The sequence below is a fragment of the Mytilus californianus genome, unplaced genomic scaffold (genome assembly GCF_021869535.1).
Source record: "Mytilus californianus isolate M0D057914Y unplaced genomic scaffold, xbMytCali1.0.p SCAF_9, whole genome shotgun sequence".
NCBI lineage: Eukaryota > Metazoa > Mollusca > Bivalvia > Mytilida > Mytilidae > Mytilus > Mytilus californianus.
In genome coordinates this window covers 60,510,724-60,534,847 of record NW_026262745.1, presented here as the reverse complement: position 1 = coordinate 60,534,847, position 24,124 = coordinate 60,510,724, and the positions used below count along the sequence as shown (strand labels likewise).

Sequence of the window (24,124 nt, the reverse complement as noted above, 5' to 3'; positions counted from 1 at the left end):
TAATTTAATTTTGGATGTAACATGTCTTCTGATTGGCTGAAAGTTTTTTGTCTATCAGCTCATAGACATAATTTTGTCATGTGACCGTGATGTCATTAACGTTCTTTTCATGATTTACTCCTTATAAATGGAATTAAGAATTAAATCATAAAGGAATTACTGTAATATTTTTTCCGTCTATGAAGAAATAACCTCAAAAATGTGGTGCACATTAATTACAGTCATTCCTTAAGGTGGTACATAACACTGCAGGGAGATAACTCTTTAAAAATCAGCTGAATGTTTTAATCCCATTCTATTGTTCAGGAAATATTAAGCTTCTCAATGCTCAAAATTAGTGTTTGTCAAACTGCTATATATCCAATGATTTTTTTCTGAGAAAGTGATTGGTTCAAGTTTTTTGAAATTTTTATACTTTTGTCAAAGGGTTAAAGTAAATATTTTGTCAAAATTTTATGAAAATTAAACGATCCAAATTAATTTTAGTCAAGGTGTTTGGTACCACCTTAAATGATATAGCATAGATTAAGCTATAAATGAAATGGATTCTTTAAAGATGCAAAATAGCTTTAATAATCTTCTATAAAGTCATAATTTTTCTTTCTTTTGAAAAAAAATTTTGTAACATTGATACAAAAAAAACCCAAATATTATGGTAATTCATATTGGTTGCAGTAGATATCCAGAGAAGAATGATGGCTCAAGTTGCCCAATTATTTTCTCAGTTCTTTTTGATCTATGCATAATATATACTTGATCTCCTTTTTTGAGTTTCATTAACACTGAGGAAGGTGATGTGGCATATCCAGAGCCATCTGCATAGCCAAATACAAAGGCTTCATTGTTTTTGTTTATCTGAAACGTAACAGTTGATTTTTCATAACCCATCAGATTATATGATATATGGTATAGTCCAGATTTTGGTGCAGTAAACTTTCCAGTCTTTGGGTTGTAATGACTTCCAAGATTAATGCGAACATCATCAAATTTCAGAATGTCACTTCTACTGAATGAGTTAACTGTTTTGGTAAGAAATGCAGAGAAAGCAGGCTTCATCATGGTCTCTGAAACAAAAAATGTAAAGTAAATAAACCAAAAAAACAAATGATTATAAACAGTCAAGATGATATAATGAATCCATTTTCTCATATCCTGGTAAAAATTAAAAAAAGAAATAAAAATAAAAAAAGGAGTAAGATCATTAAAGGCCTAGTTGGCCCGTTTATTTAGTTCAGTGTTTCAAGATAAAAAAAAATTAAGTTGATTAAAAGAGATTTGAGAAAGCTAATTAGAACAATATTTGTCAAATTTTATTCAAAGTGTTGATTTTTACATCCCAAATAAGTCATGAAAGAGAAAGAGAGATTTTGGTGAAGTTTGACTTAAATTGTCAGCATTCCAACCAAATTAGGGGCTCAGAAACATAGAGCCCAGGTGTCAACAAACTAAATATTCCAGGCAGATATGTAAAATGTCATAACAAGCATTATGTTAAAATATAAAAGATCTTTTTCTGTGACACATGTGCTCTATGTTTCCTGTCAAAAAGATCAATGGAAATTTACCCATTTTCATGGAATTTTTGTGGAAAATCAAAATGAATGTGATTTATGATGTCATTATTAGAAAGCAATTATGTAAATATTCAACAAAAACTTGAAAAAGACATATTTCCTATCAAGTCATTGTATACACTATGATACATTGTGATATTGATCAATAAATACGAATTTGAAATTTTAGCTAGAAATAGGGGCCATTTTAGGGCCTTATATAGAAACTACTCCTTTCAAGTACTCACTGGTAATCTAAATTTCCTGCTATTTCCAGGCTATTTCAATCACTATTAACATGTGTGTGTTTGTTTTTGCTTTTTGTTTTTAAAGCTTAGAATACATTTATATTTATGGCGTTCATTATCACTGAACTAGTATATATATTTGTTTAGGGGCCAGCTGAAGGACGCCTCCGGGTGCGGGAATTTCTCGCTGCATTGAAGACCTGTTGGTGACCTTCTGCTGTTGTCTGTTCTACATTGTTCTATGGTCGGGTTGTTGTCTCTTTGACACATTCCCCATTTCCATTCTCAATTTTATGTCAATATAAAAAATGAAAGCCCCTTAAATGACCCAATTACTACCAAACTTTTGGCATTTTAAAAATACATTCAGAGTTTTCCCCCATGGCCTTATAGTACAATGTGCATGCTCTGCCATAATGGTGATATCTGAAGAGATTATATAATAGAATATGTATATATAATAAATGTTGTACTATAATTTAAGGGAAGCCATTCTATTTCACAATCTGTGGTGCTTTTCAAAAAAATCAAAATGGGGGATACTGACATTTATGATTCCAATTAAGAATTAGGGTTAAATCTGAATCCATCAACAGCATTTTTTTTTAGTTTTCATTTAAATTAGTAATTGGAAATGTTTCAAAGTGATGTATGGAGTCCTACTATAAAACATGTAAAGGGAATTACAAAATTTTCATGACTAAATGACAAGTGTGAGTATTAAAGTACATGTATTAGAATCATTAAACTTGAATATCTGTCATCTGAGACTATAGAAGTCTCAGCTGGCACATATAAGCTTTCAGAATAGCAAAAAGAGGTTGCACATATTTAAAAATCTATCAAATCTTTAATCTTGTAAGCTTTTTTATATGCCCCAGTTTCAAATTATCTTTTGAAAAAGAAGATTGATCCTGTATTTTGATATAATTGAATGTTAAGGTGGTCCCAAACACTTTGAATAAACTTAATTTGGCTTGTTTAATTTTCATAAAATTTGGACAATTAAAATATTTATTTTGACCCTTTGACAAAAATATAAAAATTTCAAAAAATTGAACCACACACTTTATTGGCAAAATTTCATTGGATGTATAGCAGTTAAAATGACAAACATTTAATTTTGGTCATTGAGAAGCAGACATCTTATACGTTCGGGTATTTCACATCCAATCATTTATGGTAATATTCTTTACAAAGCACAAAAATGTCAGTATTCACCTCAAAAGCTAACAAAGCCTTTAAACAGACTTATTAAGAAGGGATATAGTTACGATACTGTTGTCAGGTCATTAAAGATTGCATATTTTGGCTTTAATACTGATTCACTTATAGGGTCTTTGCATCGGAATTAAACACATTTATTCTAAAACCAGTTGTTGGCATGACACGGGTTATGTTATTCTCATAAATTTTATGACGGTATAATAAAAAACCCCTAACAGGAGGGATTGTGCCTGATATTCATATGATGAAGACATAATCTTTCAATCAGTTTAATTGAGGTCTGGAGCTGGCATGTCAGTAACTGCTAGTAGTCTGTTGTTATTTATGTATTATTGTCATTTGTTTTATTTTCTTTTGTTTCCTATTCTGACATCGGACTCGGACTTCTCTTATACTGAGTTTTACTGTGCATACTGTTGTGTGTTTGTTTTTTCTATATTGGCTAGAGGTAAAGGGCATGTAGGGGGAGGGTTGAGATCTCAAAAAACATGTTTAACCCCGCCGCATTTTTGCGCCTGTCCCAAGTCAGGAGCCTCTGGCCTTTGTTAGTCTTGTATCATTTTTAATTTTAGTTTCCTGTGTATAATTTGGAGTTTAGTATGATGTCCATTATCACTGAACTAGTATACATATTTGTTTAGGGGCCAGCTGAAGGACGCCTCCGGGTGCGGGAGTTTCTCGCTGCATTGAAGACTTATTGGTGGCCTTCAGCTGTTGTCTGCTCTATGTTCGGGTTGTTGTCTCTTTTACACATTCCCCATTTGCATTCTCAATTTTATTAATATTTCCTTAACAATAGAACGTGATTAAAACATTCAGCTGATTTTTACAGAGTTATCTCCCTGTAGTGTTATGTACCACCTTAGAATAATATTATAATTCTTACCTTTCAGTTCTTGCATATAGGTTGACATTGTAATATTGTTACTAGTATGTAAGTAGTCCACAGCATTATTCACTCTCTTCACAACATTTGTTGTTGCCAGTTTCACCTCTTGTCGTATAAGGTCTTTCACTGCTTTGGAGACCGACGCTTCTACTTTGTGTCCTATCAGTTCCTTCAGTTGTGCAGTAAGAACAGAAATGTCTAAGTCTGCTTTAAGGGGTGCATTTAATTTTGAAATTAAGGGAACATCAATAGAATTTGAACAAGTATCATTTTCACACGAATTTACTAGTTGCAGATGAAAATTCAGCATCAAAGCAAAAAGAAAAAGAGTATGTCCATTTACCATGTTTACCATCTTGGAAACCATACCTCTGTTGCAGGTACAAAGTTTTAAGTTCAATTTATGTTTTACGGAGGTTTTAAAGCAATGGTTTGACAATCCTCCAAAATGTTGTTTATAAAATCCAAATGGAAAAAGCTTTATAAAAATAATTTGAGAACTTTTATTGTTTGTAAAACCTACATAGAATTAACCACTTTAAATGAAAATGGTTTGAAAATCATCAAGACTTGTGACTGTTCTTAAAATTTATATTGGAAAATCTTTTATAAACATAGTTTCAGAAACCTCAAAAAGAATATAATTAGCTGTTATAAAATCTATGAGGGAATTGTTTAGCTTACCACTAATGAATTGTCTTTTATTTTAAACATACTTGTAAGAACTTTATATTGAAATGCGCAGATGGAAACATTCTGTAACAGACATAACATGTACAAGAATAAGCTGTTTGTACTTTTATTTTTTTAGATTTAAAATGCAACATGCAAAGTCAAACATATTTTTCTATCAGAACTGAAAAAAGTATTCTAATCTTTTGTTTGTATCAGTATATTATCAAATGAAAATGCAGTGTGAGTATATTCCAACATTATTTTTAGCTCACCTGGCCCAAATAGGCCAAGTGAGCTTTTCTCATCACTTGGCGTCCGTCGTCCGTCGTCGTATGTTAACTTTTACAAAAATCTTCTCCTCTGAAACTACTGGGCTAAATAAAACCAAACTTGGACTAAATCATCCTTAGGGTATTTAGTTTAAAAAAATGTATCCGATGACCCCGTTCATCAACCAAGATTGCCGCCATGGCTAAAAATAGAACATGGGGGTAAAATGCAGTTTTTGGCTATTATCTCTGAAACTAAAGAATTGAGAGCAAATCTGCAAAGCAGTAAAAATGTTCATCAGGTCAAGATCTATCTGCCCTGAAATTTTTGGACGTATCAGACAACACATTGTTAGGTTGCTGCCCCTGAATTAGTAATTTTAAGGAAATTTTGCAGTTTTTGGTTATTATCTTGAAAGTTATAATAGATAGAGATAAACTGTAATTAACAAAATTGTTCAGCAAAGTAAGATCTACAAATAAGTCAACATGACCAAAATTGTCATTTGACCCTATAAGGAGTTATTGCTCTTTAAATAAGTTTTTCACAATTTTTCGTAAATTTTTGTAATCTTTTACAAAAATCTTCTCTTCTGAAACTACTGAGACAAATTTAACCAAACTTGGCCACAATCATCCTTAGGGTATTTAGTTTAAAAAATGTGTCCGATGACCCCGCCTGTTGACCAACATGGCCGACATGGCTAAAAATAGAACAGAGGTAAAATGCAAGTTTTGTCTATTATTTTGAAAACCGTTATTAATAGAGAAATTCTGACAAGGCAAAAATGTTCAGAATGTTGAGCTCTACCAACTGTCTATTATGTCAAAATTGTTAGACAACTTCTAATAGGAGTAATTGCCCTTAAATGACAAATTTTACCATTTTTTTCATTTTTGCATATTATCTTGAAAACTATAATAGATACAGAGAAACATGAAAATTGCAAAAATTATCAGCAAGATGAGTTCTACAAATAAGGTCACATTGTCGAAATCGTCAGCCTACTCCTTATGAGAATTTATGCCCTTTGATGATGATTTTCACAATATTTTGCGTTTTTTTGCCTTATTTCTTAAAAATTATAATAGATATATAGATAGAAACAAAATAAATAGGCAAAAATAATCAGCAAGACAAGATCTACAATTAAGACAATATAGAGGAAATTGTCTGATCTACTAAAAAGTCACATTTTGCTGATAAAGGTAGTAGGCTGTCACTCTTTATAGGAGTGATTGCCCAGCCCCTTAAATATAAGGATTTGTTTACTCTCTTTTGTGTTTTGAGCAAAAACTAAAGAAGATAGAGAGAAACTAAACAGACTAGATAATCAGCAATACAAGATCAACAAAACAGAGATTTTTCTTATGAATTCTATTCTTGTCTTCAATGTTGGAGAGTGTCCTTTGTTGAATATGCACATAGACCCAGGTGAGCGACACAGGCTCTTTAGAGCCTCTAGTTCTAATTCATAGCCAATTAATTTTCTTTATTGATTGATAAGTGGTAAAAAGAAATTCTATTTGATGAAATTCAATGATCAATTATGAAATCAAATTTTTGTGCCATCCTTTTATGTGACATTATGACACAGCCAAAAAAAAAAAAAAATATAAGACATTTTACAAAAAGACATTTGATAAAATTAAGAATGGAAATTGGGAATGTGTTAAAGAGACAACAACCCGACCAAAGAGCAGAAAACAGCCACCAATGGGTCCTCAACACAGCGAGAAAATCCCGCAACTGGAGGCAAACTTCAGCCTGCCCCTAAACAAAAATGTGTACTAGTTCAGCGAAAATGAACATCACACTAAAAGTTTGCCAACTCAGCTCTCCACCTCTCAAAATATTTAAAACATTGTGAAGTCTTACATTTTAAATATTTTGTTCATGTGAGAAAAATATACACAATTTTTAATAAATATAAATGCTTTTTGAAGGTTCAGGAAAAATGTTAAAATCTCAATGATAAATTAGTACAATGAAAGAGACTAGCTAGATATACAATGGAAAACAATGAAACCTTGAATCTTGCAATCCAGCAACCCAACTGTACAAAAAATCAGAAGACTAATTCACCCAGGTTTCATTTGGCAATTTATTTTTATTTAAAAGTCAACTTTATATATTATATAAGGAATTTGGTTTTATAATTTTTTATGTATTTCTCTATCCTGAGTGTTCTTGTGTTTATTTGTACTGCATTCCTGTCACGTATTGTTGTCATTTTAGCAGTATTTTTAACATTGCCATATAAGCAGCAGGTTTGGCTAGCCAAAAAAACAGGTTCAACCCACCATTTTTTCTTAAAAGGTCCTGTATCAAGTCAGGAATATGGCAGTGTAAATTGTTATCAAATAGTTTGTTTTGTTGCAGTTCATTGTTTCTGTTGATCCGTTGTTTTCCTCTTACAGTTGATGTGTTTCCCTCGGTTTTGGTTTGTGACCCGGATTTTTTTTCGTTTAATCAATTTATTGAACTATTGAACAGCGGTATTACTACTGTTGCCTTTATTTATGTATTTGTATCTTTCATGTAAATAAAAGGTGAATTTATGTGAAATAAAATAAAATTTGAAATTATTTGATTTGTATTTGTATTTGTTTTGGTCTCATTCATTATAGATTGGTATTCAAGGATAATCAAAAATACATTGTAATGACTGTTGTTTATATAAACAATGCTGATTAGTTTTTACACTGTGTTTGATCTCCATGATCATGATGATTTTTATTATATCTAGCTTTGGTGGTTTGATAATGAAAGCAACAATTTTGTACAGTTTGGAGAAGATTTCAATCGTATATGATGACATGAAAAGTGCACAATGACAAAATGAATCTGTCATCTAGGAGTGATGTTATACTTAACCTTGAGGAAATATTACTATTTCTCTTAGATAAAGTGTTGCTTTACACCTCATTCTTTACACCTCATTCTTTACACCTCATTCTTTACCGTCATTCTTTACACCTCATTCTTTACACCTCATTCTTTACACCTCATTCTTTACACCTCATTCTTTGTGTTTCTTCTTTTATTTTACCTATGATAAACTAATAAGTGTGGAATTAGTAAACAGTGAGTGAATTAACAAATTGAATTACAAGGGAACAAAATTATTTTTACTGCTTGGCATTTTGATCTCATGGAATTATTTGAACATTTTACTTTAGTATATATAGAATAAATATTTTGTAGATTTTACACCTGATCATTTTAACACTACATATCATTCATATAATCAAGATGTTTTAACTATTAAATTCCTGATATTAAGGTGGTACCTAACACTACAGGGAGATAACTCTGAAAAATCATCTAAACGTTTTAATTACATTGTATTGTTAAGGAAATATTAAGCTTCTCAATGATTAAAATTAGTGTTTGTCAAACTGCTGTATATCCAATAAAATTTTTCTGAGAAAGTGATTGGTTCAAGTTTTTTGATTTTTTTTTTTATTTTTGTCAAAGGGTCAAAGTAAATATTTTGTTAAAATTTTATGAAAATTATGGTTATTATCTTGAAAGTTATAATAGATAGAGATAAACTGTAATTAACAAAATTGTTCAGCAAAGTAAGATCTACAAATAAGTCAACATGACCACGATACTTTTTCTGCAGCGCTTTGTAGAAAAATAAACAATGAAATACAAAAACATCGAGATATGACGTCACCATTAACAGTAGCCGTGACGTCATGAACCCACTATGAAATTTACTAACCCCCTACGGATCCATAGGGGTCACCACGTGACGGCGTTAAACCAATTACAACGTAATAATTTATCCGCGGTCAATAAAAAAAATGACTCCAACCCTTTTATATATATGTATAGCAGTGGTCAGGGCTAATAACACCTCAGGATTAGGTCATCTTATTGCAGAAAATTCAATGAATATACATTTATTGTATTATTGAATATATCGGGTAATTGGATATTTTTTGCTGACATTTTGGGTATTCTATTTGACAGAGTCTACAGTTTAGGTAAAAATTAGGTGAAAGATACCAGAGGGACAATTAACTTATGGAATTTTAGTATGACTGATGAAGAAAAGTGCTCCTGACTCATAAAATTTATAAGGCATTATTTCATTTTGTTCAGGGAAGGTTGACAGATGGCAAAGGGAAGACAATAGAATGTAAAGATGCCATATTTATCATGACTTCCAACTTAGCTAGTGAGGTTATAGCTGAGCATGCATTACAACTGAGGAAAGAAGCTGATGAAATGGATAAACAGAAACATACAGGAAAACTTGGTTTGTTAAATATGAGTAAAAAGAAAGTGTGGGTGATATACCAATGAGAAAAAAAACCAACAGCATAAATAACGAATATTTGTGCTTTATGGCATTTGTATGTCAATTTTTAAATACAAAATAAATAAAAAAATGAATGATATATGATTTATCTACTTGAAAATAGATCTTTTAATGATTTCAAAGTAAAAACTGTCTGCCTCAATTCTGAGAGTGTAATTACCATGTTTAATTTTGGACTGCACTCTGACATCCTACATCCCTAAGAGTCCCAAAAAAGATGTCAAAGTTTATAGAGCAAACTTGCTCTAATGCATGCATTGTTTCGATAATTTTGTTAACATTATTATCACCCAGAAACCTGTTTCCTATGACTTTTAATTTCTTTTTTTTTTATATTTGTTTATATATAATTACTTCAATTTCCATTTTGCAGAGGATTTAGAATCATCAGAAAGAATAACTATATCCAGAAGGTTTAAAGACCAAGTTGTGAGACCCATTTTGAAAGTAATTGGATAAGTTATTATTGGTCGTAAAACAAAATTTGTAGATTTCAAAGGTATAAGTGAATCATGAATTTATGAGAGAAAAAAAAACCCTTCTTAATAAGAAAAAAAAAGATGACTAAAAATGTTAACTGAGACCAACCAAAAAAATTAGATTTCTTTTATTATGTCATCAGAGACATGATACTTGATGTTGTTGTTATTGGGTATTTATTGAAAAAGATTGGCAACGGTTGGAACATATATAGATGAGACAAGAATCTACATACGAGCCGCGTCGGATAAAAATCGACCTTATGCAAGTGCATGTATACATATACATGTAAAGACTTTAATTGATTTTGGAACAATCAAATACGAAATAAAAGATGAAATTTGGTCTGTTTTGTAGGGCTCATATATCAAATCAATTTTCAAACAGTTTAAGACTTTGCATAGAGATTTTTTCAACCAAAAATAGCTTCAATAGATGTATTAATATTAATTTTGCATAAGGTCGATTTCTATGCGACACAGCTCATACTATAAATTCAGAAATTATTATTGCAATTTTTGAAGAATGGATAAAATGTTAGATTAATTATTGCAATTTCATGAAAAAACGGCATACAGATACATGTATCAAAATCAAAATGCGAGTTCTTATTATTGCAGTACTTACACAGTCGAAAAAACCTAGCAATAATTTACAGTAATTATTTATACATCCCTTGTTTTCATTTGCATAACAATTGAGCGTTACTGATGAAGGTAATTCCAGAAAAATACTGTAAAAGCACACAATTTATACAGTGTTATTTTCGTTAATTAGTTTTTTAAAGAGAAGATGCTTCATATATACACAAATTTTGAGTTCTTGGAAATTGATATGACTGACTCCAAATTAACCAATTTTGAGCCTTTTTTCAGCCTTTGGAGATGAGAACATCTGCTGAGCTTGCTGTTGATGCAAATTTTGAATAGTTTATGCCCCCGCCATAGGGGACGGGGGGATTAAATGTTACCCTGACCATCTGTCCTTCTGTCTTTCCATCCTTCTGTCTTTCCATTCCATCCATCCATTCAGTTCTCATTGCAAAGCTTGAGGGAGGGCATTCTTGTCCTCAAACACATTCTTCCTTTTTTTACAAAATAATTTATTTACTTTCAGAGACATTTCAGACGAGATGAATTTTTAGGTAGAATAAATGAAATTGTTTACTTTCTACCTTTCTCAAGATCTGAACTATCAAAATTGGTCACAAAAGAACTACAATATTGGTCTGAACAGGTAAGCACTTAGCAAATGTAGCCTGCTGGGAACCTGTATGTAGCACTATAGAAATTTTCATTAGATGATATGAATACAAGAGTTGACTGAAGCAATATCTGTTGAGATAAGGTGGGTTTCTGTTCATAAAAGTACAGACTTCATGCAGCAATGACACAACTTTGAACTTTGCAAGGAAAAAAGTGGTGAGAGAGTGGAGGACAAAATTAACAAATAGCTGCAAATAATGGGTAAAAAATTTATATTTTTTACAGTTATATCTTATTTGAAATCTTTTGTATAGGTATTTGTTTTCATCGAATCAAAATTCTAAATCTGTATTAAATCAGGGGAGATTACTCAGATAATGTAGTTTGATAAAGGAACTTACAGAATTTTGTTGTAGCAAGTTAACAAGTTAATCTAAGAAAAATCAACACCTGTCAATTCTGAAAGAAATAATCAGTGCCAAATGTGTTCAATGTAGACTTGTATGTATTAATAAAATAACTGTAATATTTCAGGCAGAGAAGAAACACAATATGAAGTTGTTATGGGATCACAATGTTGTTGATATTTTGGCTGATGGCTACGATGTCCACTATGGGGCTAGATCAATCAAATATGAGGTAAGAAAGAAACTTCCAAACAATTATTTTTAGAAGTCCTTAAATATTTGGAATTGTGGTAAGGAATGACATCTCTGAAAAATTGCTCTCTTCTTATAATTGGATTTTTTGTTTTTTTCATCTCCCCTCTTCAGGGGGCATCAAAGGTTGTGGGGGAGGTATTATGTACAAAACCCATGTAGGTAAATGCTATGATCTAAGAAAAAAAAATATGTCTGCTGCCTCCATTCATAGGGGAAAATGCTGAGGCTTAATTTTCCAACCCTACCATGTGCTGTTAACTCATCAGATACTAAGCTTATAATTTGTTACGCCAGATGCACATTTCCTCTACATAAGACTCATCAGTGACGCTCAATATAGAAAAGTTGGAAGTCCAAATCATTTATGAAGTTGAAGCTCATAAAAAAATTGAAATTCTGAAAAGTTGTGACAAATGCGGCTACAGCAAAGGATGCAAGGGGTAGAAAAACCTTAAAGTATTTGAGTTATTCAACATTTTTAAACAAAAAATGTTTATTCATAAAACAAGAACATATCACTTATATTTCATGTTAACACAAAAGTGCAGACTACTTGGCTGGTGATACCCTGGTGGAGGAAACATCCACCAGCAATGGCATTATATAGTTCATTACAATTCTTATTACTTTTACAGGTAGAGAGAAGAGTGGTTACCCAGCTTGCCATGGCTCATGAGAGAGGACTAATACAGAAAGGTTGTGTGATCAAACTTGCTGCTTCACATTCTCACGATTTGATCAAATCGACAGAACAATCAGATAAAGACAAAAATGTTCCTACTATATCACTACAACTTCAAAAGAAAGGAAAGAAAGAAGAATATATTGATATTAATTTTAAGAATGAAGAAAACCCATTTGATATTGGCTTTAAGTAATCAATATCTGTTCTCTAATTCTTTGTGTAGAAGATATTATCATTGCAAATTTTTTTCTACTGATTTTTATAGTTTGTTTTCATGTGCTGATAAACCACTGTCCCAGGTTAGGGGGAGGGTTGAGCGCTCACAAACATGTTTAACCTCGCCACATTCTTTATGGGCCCATGCCAAGTCAGGAGCCTGTAGTTCAGTGGTTGTTATTGGTTCATGTCTGTCATATTTGTTTTTCCTTAATTGTTTTGTTATAAATTAGTCCAATAGTTTTCTTGATCGAATTGTTTCATAATTGGCATGTCAGGGCCTTTTATAGCCAACTATACGGTATGGATTTTTATACGACCGCAAATTGCGGTCGTATATTGGTATGACGTTGGCGTCGTCGTCATCTTAGTCGTCCCAAGACACATTGGTTTCGCACTCTAACTTTAGTTAAAGTGAATGGATCTCTATGAAATTTTACCATAAGGTTCAATACCATAAAAGGAAGGTTTGGATTGATTTTCGGGGTTATGGTACCAACAGGTAAGGAATTAGGGGCCAAAAAGGGGCCAAAAATAAGCATTTTTGTAACCTCTAGACATAACTTGTGTGTTAGTGTATGGATCTCTCTGGCATTGTACCAAAAGGTTCCATATTACAAAGGGAATGCTGGGATTGATTTTGGGGGTAATTGCCTCAAAATTTTAGGAATTAGGCGCCAAAAAAGGGGCAAAAAACAAGCATTTTTCTAGTTTCATGACGATAACTTGTGTGTAAGTATATGGATTTTTCTGAAATTGTGCTACAAGGTTCCATATGATAAAGGGAAAGCTGGAATTGAGTTTGGGGGTAATTGCCCAAAATGTTTAGGAATTTTGGGGCCAAAAAGGGGCCAAAAATAAGCATTTTTCTAGTTTCCAGACAATAACTTGTGTTCAAGTGTGTATCTCTCTGAAATTGTACTGCAAGGTACCATACCACAAAGGGAAGGCTGGGATTGAGTTTGGGGGTGATGAATCATAAGGGGGTTAAAAAAATTTGAGGGAGGGATTTTTTTTTTCCTTTTTTTTTCTTTAAAATTTTCCATTTTAAATTGGTTATTTCTGATTCTTATATAAAAGCAAATAATAATGATATGGTTTGAATAGGTAAATTAAAAATTTTTAAGTTCTTATACCACATTCATTCTGTGTCAGAAACCTATGCTGTGTCAAATATCTAATCACAATCCAAATTCAGTGCTGTATCAAGCTTGAATGTTGTGCCCATACTTGCCCCAACTGTTCAGGGTTCGACCTCTGCAGTCGTATCAAGCAGAACCCAGCGGAGTATTTTATTCTCTTTGTTGAAGACAGTACAGTTGCCTATCATTGCTTACATCCACTTTATTAGATCTTTGGTGGATAGTTGTCTCATTGGCAACCATACCAAATCTCCTTATTTTTATATATTTTACATGTCCAGACATGTACAGTTATCTGAATGATACATCCTTTTTTATACCCCTCCCTACAAAGTTAGGGGGGTTGCATTCATTAGTCAGTCAGTTGTTAATGTTTCCATGCTTACACAAATACTTTATATTAGATTGCAACCTTTCTTTTATATAGTCACATGTAATTATAAGAAGATCCATATTGATTTTGAGGTCACCATATCATAGTTCAAGGTCATATGAATTAACAGTGTTTGATTAAAAGAAATAAGCGAATGTATTTATAGAATGAATTTCAATGATAAATCCATAATGAAGCCACATTTAATTTTCAAAAGTTTAAAGTTATTGTAGCCTAGAGCATTTTCAAGTCATTTGACCACTACTTTTACCATCACTCTGCGCCTGTCATTGTTGTCTGAAAACTTAAATAACTAGAATTATAAGATATATGCATAAATGAACTGGTCAATTAATCCTTTTTAGGAGTTATTGCCCTTGAAGGATGATTTTTATCCATTTTTTGCATTTTCGCAGTGAACAATAAGTAAAAATGATAAATAAAGTAAGGTCTATGATAAGTCAACATGCCTGAAGTCTTCAATTGATCACTTATGTGAGTTTTTGCACTTGAAAGACTATTTTTATCCATTTTTTTCAGAAACTTAAAAAGGAAGAGAGAATCTGAAAATATCAAACGTGCGTTCAGCAAAATAAAGACTACAAAAAAGTCAAATGGATGAAATTATCAACCTAATCTTTATAGGAACTTTTATCTCAGAATGACAATTTTTACCATTTCTTCGCATTTTTGTCAAACATTATAGTTGATACAAAGAAACTCTAAATTGCAGAAATTACCTCTTAACACATCAGATAAATTAACATGGCTGAAATTGTCTGTAGAATTCTTATAGGTGTAATAACTCTTCAATGACAATTTTTTCTATTTTTAGCTCACCTGGCATAAATGGCCATGTGAGTTTTTGCCATCACTTTGATTCCAACATCATCCGTCCTCTGTCTGTCATCAACCTCTTTTCAAAGATCTTCTCTGAAACTGTTGAACTAATTTCAACTAAAGTTGAGGTTAATAATCCTTAGGGTATCTTGTATAAAGTTTTTTCCCCTAAGTCATTCAATACACACGGCCCCCATGGCTGAAAATAGAACATGGGGGTGCAATGCATTAATATCCTTATTCAAAAACCATAATAAATTGAGAAAATCTGATGAGGCAATAATGCTCAGAATGTCAAGATCTAAGGACTTCTCCAATTTCATCAAAATAATCAGATGACTCTTAAAGAGTTATTGCCTTTAACGACAATGTTTTGCAATTTTCCGGTTTTTGCATTTCTCAAAACCTATATCAGCAATATATACAAGATCTACAAAATTTCTTATATGACCAAAGCCAAAACAAATGCCGGGTGAGCAGTAAAGGCTCCTTGGAGCCATTTGATTGTTTGTTTTTGTCTATAATCTTGAAAACTATAAATAAAGGCAACAGTAGTATACCGCTGTTCAAAATTCATAAATCAATTGAGAAAAAACAAATTCAGGTCACAAACTAAAACTGAGGAAACACATCAAATATAAGAGGAGAACAAAGACACAACAGAAACACTAAAATGCCAATAGATTATTTTATTAAGCTCATATGATCAACTAGACAAATTCTTCAAGTAAGCCAACATTGCCAAAGTATGGGTGGACTCTTTCTTGTAGATTCTGCCTCTGAGTGATAATTGTCAGCCATGCGTTGTGTTTTTTAGGGAAACTTAAGTTGATATGTTTTGTAGACTGTTTTATTTTTGTTGTTTTTCACCATGGCATTGTCAAATTGTCTTCAACTTATGAGTTTGAATATCTCTTTGGTATCTTCCGCTTCTCTTGATAAAGAATACTGTAAGTAGCATAAATGATCATCAACATTTTAATTGATAAGTTAAAGTGAAAAAAATTGGTAACTGGGCATTATTGCCCTATGATTTTTACCAAATATTTTTGATACTATATAAGATAAAGACTAAAACTTTGGATAGCAAAAACAATCAGCAACATAAGATCAACAAATAAATCAATAAAAATGAAATAGTCAATCAGTTCCCTACAGGATTTGTAACCTAGAAATCTCAATTTTAACCCATGTTTTTCCATTTCTTCTTATTATCTTAAATATCATTTTGTATTTACAGAAAATAGGTCTAGCGAAAATTATCAACAATAAAAAAAATTTGCCCACACAGTTTCTATATTTTTTGTTTGTAAAAATAACCAGTGAGCAATATACTCTCCTGGGACTCTTTAGTTTTGTCTTGTATGCAATGTAATCTTATTACTTGGGTTTGGTCAATGGTAAAAGATTTTATGTAATTGATCAATCTGTTATAATATGTTTTTTTTTTTTTACATTTGTTGAATGTTAATGACATAACTGTATGAAATTCATTAATTGGCCTAAAATTTTTCACTAAAATTTGTACTGGTAATAGTAGATTGCTTCGTTCTTATGCCTGTATGTAACTTGGAATAATACTGCTGAAAAATTAGTTGCAATGTAACAATGAAAGTAGTAATTGTCTCATAGAAAAAAGTAAGATAACAAAAATACCGAACTCCGGGCAAAATTCTAAACGGAAAGGCCCTAAGCAAATGGCAAAATCAACTGCTCAAACACATCAAACGAATGGATAACATTTTTCTTTTGTAGAAAATGCCTGTACCAAGAATAGAATAGACACTGTAAAGCATTTTTGCAGAAAAAAAGAACAAAAGAAGCTGATTGGCATTTTTCAAATGTTTTTATTCCATTGCTATAGGCTACTACTACTACTACTACTACTACTGCTTCTACAGTCCTTTAGTCTGTCCTTCCGTCTGTCACATTTTCCTTTTTGCACTCTTAACTTAAGTTTTCCTCATCCAAATTTTATTAAACTCATACACTCATACATATGCTAAGAACCAAAACTCATGGACAGATTTCTTATTTGGGCAGTAAGTCACTTACTGTTCTAGAGTATGCCCTTTAAAACTTGGAAAATTGCAAACTTATTCGTTTCCGCACTGTAACTTAATTTATCTCTTCCAAATTTGATGAAACCATACGCAATGCTAAGAATCACAACACACAGAAAGACTTCGAATTTGGGCAGTGAGTCATTTACCGTTCTAGAGTTATGCCCCTTTTTAACTTGAAAAATTGCTAATTTAAGTTTCTGCACTCTCAGTTCAGTTTGTCTCATCCAAATTTTTATGAAACTCATACACAATGCTAAAAACCAAAACACACAGACTGAGTATAATTTGGGCAGTGAGTCCTTTACCGTTCTAGATGCTTTTTTTTAACTTGAAAAATTGCAAGGCTTGAGTGGGGCATTTGTGTCCTCAGACACATTCTTCAATGAGCTTGATGTTTTTAAATCACAAATAAACTTCAAATTATATCAGTCATACAATTTTCGTGACAAAAGTCTCCTTCTCTTTTCTTATGACCTTATAATCTGAAGAAAAGATTCACAATACTTGAAAGACCATACAATTTAAGATTCTGTAATCGTATAAACCATTACATTTTTAAGTAAAATTAATATTATTTTGCAATACTTGGTTTCAAAGGCTATTTATCGTCCTGAATATGCATGAAATATTTGCCACTGGACGTTAAGCAACCAACAATCAATCAATCAAAGGCTATTTAAAGCTGTTTTCTATGTTCATAAAATGAAATGTGTATTGCAGGCAATCATTAATGATGTATGAAATAAAATTGAAATATCTAGCCTTATTTTTCTCTTGCCTGCATAGAAAGTAGCAGAACGCGAGACAGTGATTACAATCTGGCAACATATTAAATTTTGTGTAAAGCTTTATATTTCAGAGGAAGAAGTCCTGGATGTTTCATACATTGTTTGTAGCTGCCTTGTAATACAAAGTTTTTGTCTTGTCAAATGTCAACTGCCCTTGTCCTCATTTTCATGTTCCAGCGACTGCTCCAAAAATGTATTAGTTATTTTGTCATGTAAAGTTCTCACTTATGAGTAATATGATAACAATATTTGGTATATGGGGTCCTTTGAAAGTCTTCATTTCTATTAGACAGGTATGCCTCACCTCGACCTCATTTCATGAATCTGTGATCGAAGATAAAGTTCCGTGATTATGTCTGTTTCTCAGATGTTATAAGCTGTAGGTCACTCAAATACATGTGGTGTACGAAATGATTGTATGGTTTTCATGTCTGTCTGGTAGGTTTCATCAGACCTTTATGTCATTTTCATGGTTCAATGGTCAATGTTAGGTTTATATATGCCTGTCTTTAAAGACGGGACATTTTATGGTACACAGTTGTCTGTCCATCTGTCTGGACAATAACTCAAAAAAGCTTTATTCAATTTTCATAAAACTTTGGTGAATTGTTTATATATAGTGACGTAAGCTTCCCTTCGATTTTATCAATTTTAGATTTTGCCTTTCCGAGTTGTGGGATTTTATTCATAAAAAACTGTTGGTATGTCTGACGTCCATCGCCAACACTTCGGACAATAACTCAAAAACGCTTTAATCGATTTTCATGACTCTATGGTGAATTTGCTTATATTTATTGATGTAACCTCGATCTCGATTTTTATAAATTCTATGCATAAAAAAAATTCTTAGTGTGTAATTTAAATTCTCAGTGTATGTTTTTCAGTTTTTTAATCTTGGTGCTTTTTTTTTTTAATTCTCAGTGTAAATTTTTCAAAAAATGACTCAGACATAGTTTTGAAGAGAACTGCTTGCCATAATCAATTCAATTACTGAAAATTCAGAAATTATTGCGTGCATTTATTATTGCAATTTTCAATAATGGACAAAAAGGCTAGTTTAATGCAAGTTGTTATTATTTTTATACTCAGTAAGTCGAATTATTTGAGTTAATAAAAACCTTGCAATAATTTCTGAATTTACAGTATCTAAAAGGATTTTAGGCTATAAATAGTTTGGTTTAATGTGTAAATAAAATAGGTGTGTATTTTATAGACATATTTTACACATTTTATTTTGGGTTTCAACATCATGATCATGAACTTGCACAATACGCCCCCCCCCCCCCCCCCCCCCCCAAAAAAAAAAACAATCAGCCACCATCCTCCTCCAAAAACGATGAGTTGTGAAACAACAGTACAAAATATACTATACAGAAAAATTAAAATTGAGCATCATGAACCTCTACAAAAACTAGGGATGGAACTTAAAAAATTGAAAACAACACGTTTAATAATTTCATGCATCCGAAGCGCTTTTTTGGGTTTACCTTCATCAGGAACGCTCAAAGCCAAACATTTGAAATCCGAGGGATGTATAAGTACCAAAACAGTTGAAGAGCTATATGACAAAAATACATAAAACAAATAGCCAAATTCATCTAAGGTCAACTTTGCCTGAGGGAGTTGAAATCTTAGTTTCTTTATAATTTCAAAATTTATAAACGGAATGCACAGAATGTTCAGTAATTTCTGAAATGACACACAATCTACTATACTTGTACTTGCTATATGAAATGAATAGCACAACTGTCGACTTAGATATGTTTCATCATCATCATCACCATCGTCGTCGTCGTCATCATCATCGTCGTCGTCATCATCGTCGTCGCCATCGTAATCATCTTCATCGTCATCATCGTCGTTATCTTCATCATCATCGTCGTCGTCATCGTCATCATCATCATGCACCTGTACAGTTAAGATCAAACACATCGGAAAACTTACGCATTATACAATGCTTCAGATTGAGGGGTTCAAAACAGTTTTTCATATATTTATAGATCTAGAGAATCGGGTGTATAGTATATAGTAGGGGCTATATTGCATTCAAATCCGTTCGTCCGTTCGTCCAACAAATGTTTCTGTCACACTATTTTGAGCTTCATACCAAAAGAATGACTTCATATTTGGTAAGCAGATTGATGTGTTGTAACGTGAGATTACTTTTTGGATCTTCGAGGCATTTTGATGTAAATAACGATGCTAAAATGTTAGAATATTTTGCTGTAAGCGTTCCTGATGAAGGTAAACCAAGAAAATAGCTTCAAACGCACGAAATGCATGAAGTGTTATTTTCATTAATTTGAACAATCTGAAGTAATACAATTAGCATGCATGAAAAAACTTATTAAAACAACATAACAAAAAATATTCTTCAGTGAAATTTTGATGTTATTTTCGAGAAATACAGCTGTCAGTTGTACACAAATGAGGCAAAATATATAACCAAAATTGTTTTCTACATGTTTTTACTCAAATTTTTTTGGTTTGAAAAAACAAGATATTCTTATTAATTGACCTTTATTTTTTAATTTTGTGGCCATTTTAAAATTTTTCAAATACATCATGAAGAAGATGTTCAAATATTATTAAGGAACGTTTAATGTTTTTTCAATCATTTGAAAACTAATCCAGGAAACCAAAAACACGCAGACAAGTTTCTGCAGTACAAATTTAATCCACAACCTTAATGACATATATATATATATAATTACGTCTAAACAAGTCTACGACAGATCCATCCATTGGATCACCAGTGAAGGTGATACACGGCTGAAAACACATATTATATTGATAATTACCCTAAATATCAGCACAACAATGTTAAATCTGCAAATTGTTCTTCCCTCGCCGGGATTCGAACTCATGCTTTTGGGATATCGAGACAACACCGCCTGCACTGTGTCCAGCGCTCTAGACTACTCGCCCACCTAGACCGAACTAAAAATCCAGCTTTCAGTGGCCTAGTATTACCTTTCCTCGTCAGTATAATCTAGAGTTGTAACACGGTACATGATATATTAGGCATGAAGATGGAATTAATTGCAGATTAGATAAAGTATCTGTCTTAAATGATCGTAAGATGTAGTCGCAGAAATAATTATTTGATAAGAACGTCTAAACAAGAGACAACTATATAAATAAGAAAGCAGAAATCTTTTCAAACACAGATAGCTAGGTACGTATCTCGAATTATTATTTTTTTTTATCTTTTAGTATTCTGGGTTATATAACTTGCTAAATCAATTTTTACAGACCAGATAAGAGGAGACAACTCTTTACCCTATAGTGTACCAATGTGCTTTAGGTATGATTTTTTCCAATTTGTATTGCTAGGTTTTAAGCAGCTAGCAATCAATTGATCCAATTTGTATATACATAATATTTTTATTTTAAAAAAAAGCAATCATATATTCTGAATAGATTCGTTGAATAACAGCATATATGTTTACAATATCTTAAATATCTACATGTGCCAATGTTTTAAAAGCCTGTAAACAAAATAGAAAATCGAGAACAAATGGTACCCGTGATAACAAAACAGACAAACATGTTCAGAGTAAAAATTTAATATTAAGATTAGGTCATAACATGGCTTGACAGGCATCCTTTCTCTAAAAACAACTCCATGATTGCCCATTTCATTTCAATATTCACATTTCTCTTCAATCAGCTGATTATAACGCTCCATCAAACCTTTAAAATACTTTACTGTTTTGACCTTAAGTTCTAAAGTTGCATCTTCATCACAGATAAAAATCGTCTGCGGATGCTGCTGGAATGCTGAGACGGTCCACATGTGATTGACCCCCTCTTCTATGACCTTGTGTAATGCGTAGGCTTTGTGGGCTCCTGTGATCAGTATCATCACCTGTATAAAATCATATAAAAGGCACTGTAAAAGCTAATGAAAGAATATATTTTTTTCTTCAAGGACAGACCTTTTTTCCTATTTTAAAGTCTGTGATTCTCCCTCAATGCAAAGCTATGAAAACTCACAAACGTTTAACTAAATTGATTTGCAATGTCATCAACTGCAAACGAAAATTGAAATTATTTGAAATTGATCAACGATGAAAGTTGATCTAATTTTACAATCAGATAAATTAATATGGATTATTTAATAGCATATGCATGTGCAATCAATCCAGTTGTGTGTAGTATATACTTCGCCATGTATACAGGAAAAAAACCTTGAAAACAATGTTCTTAACTATTAGTTAGTGTAGTTCCTTATATATTAATACAAACTTAGAAGCACACAGGAGGCACATATGAATAACAGGAAATGGGGATTATATAACAATGAGACAACATCAAAACAAAGCAAAACTTTCACGAATGAAAAATTAACCAACTGAAAACGATGCAAGAGAGTAGATCCGAAAAACAAGGATACAATTTACAGGCACATTCCCACATATTATTATCTACCGACATAATTGAATGAGAGGGCGCTCCTGTCAATCAAATATTTTCATTCAAACCAGAAGAAAGGATATGTCGATATACGTTTATGAGACATTAACGCTGCGACAAAACTAAAAACCGAAAGGAAGAGGACAATAGCCGGCAGCCGTAGACATGTACGAATGTCTCTACATATTGTGAAGCATTAAATCTACCTTCGACAAGGGAATTAATACATTTAACAGCGACAGTAAATATGTGCAGCATTTTGCAAAGCTGACTAATCGTTATTTAACAATGTTTCCTTATTCAATAAAACTACTTATTCATCACAGATCTTACCGCTTTCTTTAACAGATAAAATACTAAAATCTTATTTCAAAATAGTTTATATTCTAGTTATGGCAAATTATATATATATTATATATATACGTCCAAAAAATACATGAAATATTTACTCCTAGGGGATCAGAATTGTGTACCCTAATATTGTTTCACTGCTAAAGATGAAAAACTTCTATAGAAAATTCATAGCCTTTCCTCACTCTAAAATTTTATAATTCAGTACTTAATCAATGGAGGGTTACTGCATGCAGTGCTACCAGTAATTTTCATAAATTTTTATCTAAATATAGATATTAATAAAAGCTAATTACAAATACAACATATTCAAAAACACCTTCTAGGACTTTAATGACTAACCAACAGGTTTTTTTTATATTGCAAAGGTAGTTAAGCGGTTTAATAATAAACAACAGGATAACATGTACAAATAAGTAAATAATCTATGTTTAAAACAAAATTTCTGTAATAAAGTATATGGGTTTTTACGTACGATTCTAGTTTTGATTTGCTCAAAATTTTCCTATAATGAATGAAAACAGATAAATATTATTTCTGTGAAATAATGGTATATTCACAAAATGGCATGTCTATTGGTAGTTTGTTTTTATTGCACTTTGAAAATTGTGCAAAACGGATTATAAACCTGTAGCAAGCGACAATCTATCATTTATATTCTTCTTACCTCCATTGCATCAATCAGTTCAATCCTTTTTTTTACATTTATTGAATCCCCTTGCATTTGATAATATGACTCATAACATCATAAGCATTTATTAAAAGACAAACGGACAATCTAATTAAAATTAAATCTCCGCACTCGCTCATTCCCACGCAGTGACCAAGAATAAAAAAAAAATGAGCGAGTGCGGAGATTTATTTTTTATCAAATTGGACTAACTGATAATCTCCATTGCAACAAAAAAAGGACTAATTCCTTTCAAGTAGATTTACCTCTCTTGCGTCCATAACAGTTTGTATACCAACTGTTAAGGCCTGTTTAGGACAATTTCCTTCAAACACGCTAGTATCGGCAATGCTTAAGTCTTTACTAAGGATTTTAATACGAGTCCTTGACGCAAGACTGGAACCTGGTTCATTGAAACCTATATGACCATCTGGCGCTATACCTGTAAAACAAACATCAATGGACTGACTTCTGTTTTGGAAAATAATAAGTAAAAGGAAAAATTTTTCTTAACAAATAGCAACTAGTTCTATAATTTGTAGCTGATGATAATGTTGCTGTGAGTTACTTTGTAAACCACTTAACTGCTGATTTTTGTTAATTTTTATTGGTATTTACTGATCACCGGCCTTTATACACCACGTCTCCTTTTATTCATAACAATATGTCATCTTATTCATGGTGAGTCATAGTGACGACTCCTAATACGTCTAATGAATTCTTCATATTATACAAGATCACCTATCCTATGGAATACATACATACACTAATTAACAATGATATTTTCGTCAAAAGGTTCTATTGTCTCTAAATATCTGGAATATGTTCTTTCTTGTCGTGTAAATGATTATTCTAATTGTAGAACAATCGTTAATCTAATAAAAATGGCCAATAGGAATAATTTATAAACCAATAAATGGCTTATGAAAAGAACAATGTTGTTCGTACTTATCTTTCATTCAATTATGAACTTTCAATGCTGTGAAAACAAATTGCGTGGAACTGCTAATATTTGACAAAGATTACAGA

The 24,124-nt window shown here is 31.9% G+C and overlaps 2 protein-coding genes across 2 annotated transcripts in view; one reads left to right on the top strand and one right to left on the bottom strand.

Annotated features, from left to right (window-relative positions):
* LOC127716185 (caseinolytic peptidase B protein homolog) overlaps nt 1-13,366 on the top strand; it is a 58,642-nt gene extending 45,276 nt beyond the window's left edge. Inside the window, exons 12-16 of the mRNA XM_052222312.1 lie at nt 8,979-9,135; nt 9,572-9,645; nt 10,795-10,914; nt 11,418-11,522; nt 12,181-13,366. Coding sequence (XP_052078272.1) covers nt 8,979-9,135; nt 9,572-9,645; nt 10,795-10,914; nt 11,418-11,522; nt 12,181-12,423 — 699 coding nt within the window. The 3' untranslated portion in view covers nt 12,424-13,366. The remainder of the gene's footprint in view (nt 1-8,978; nt 9,136-9,571; nt 9,646-10,794; nt 10,915-11,417; nt 11,523-12,180) is intronic.
* Nucleotides 13,367-21,208: 7,842 nt separating this feature from the next.
* LOC127716195 (glucosamine-6-phosphate isomerase 2-like) overlaps nt 21,209-24,124 on the bottom strand; it is a 30,050-nt gene continuing 27,134 nt past the window's right edge. Inside the window, exons 5-6 of the mRNA XM_052222320.1 lie at nt 23,362-23,537; nt 21,209-21,526 (exon numbers count right to left, since the gene is read on the bottom strand). Of these exons, the coding sequence (XP_052078280.1) occupies nt 21,302-21,526; nt 23,362-23,537 (401 nt within the window). The 3' untranslated portion in view covers nt 21,209-21,301. The remainder of the gene's footprint in view (nt 21,527-23,361; nt 23,538-24,124) is intronic.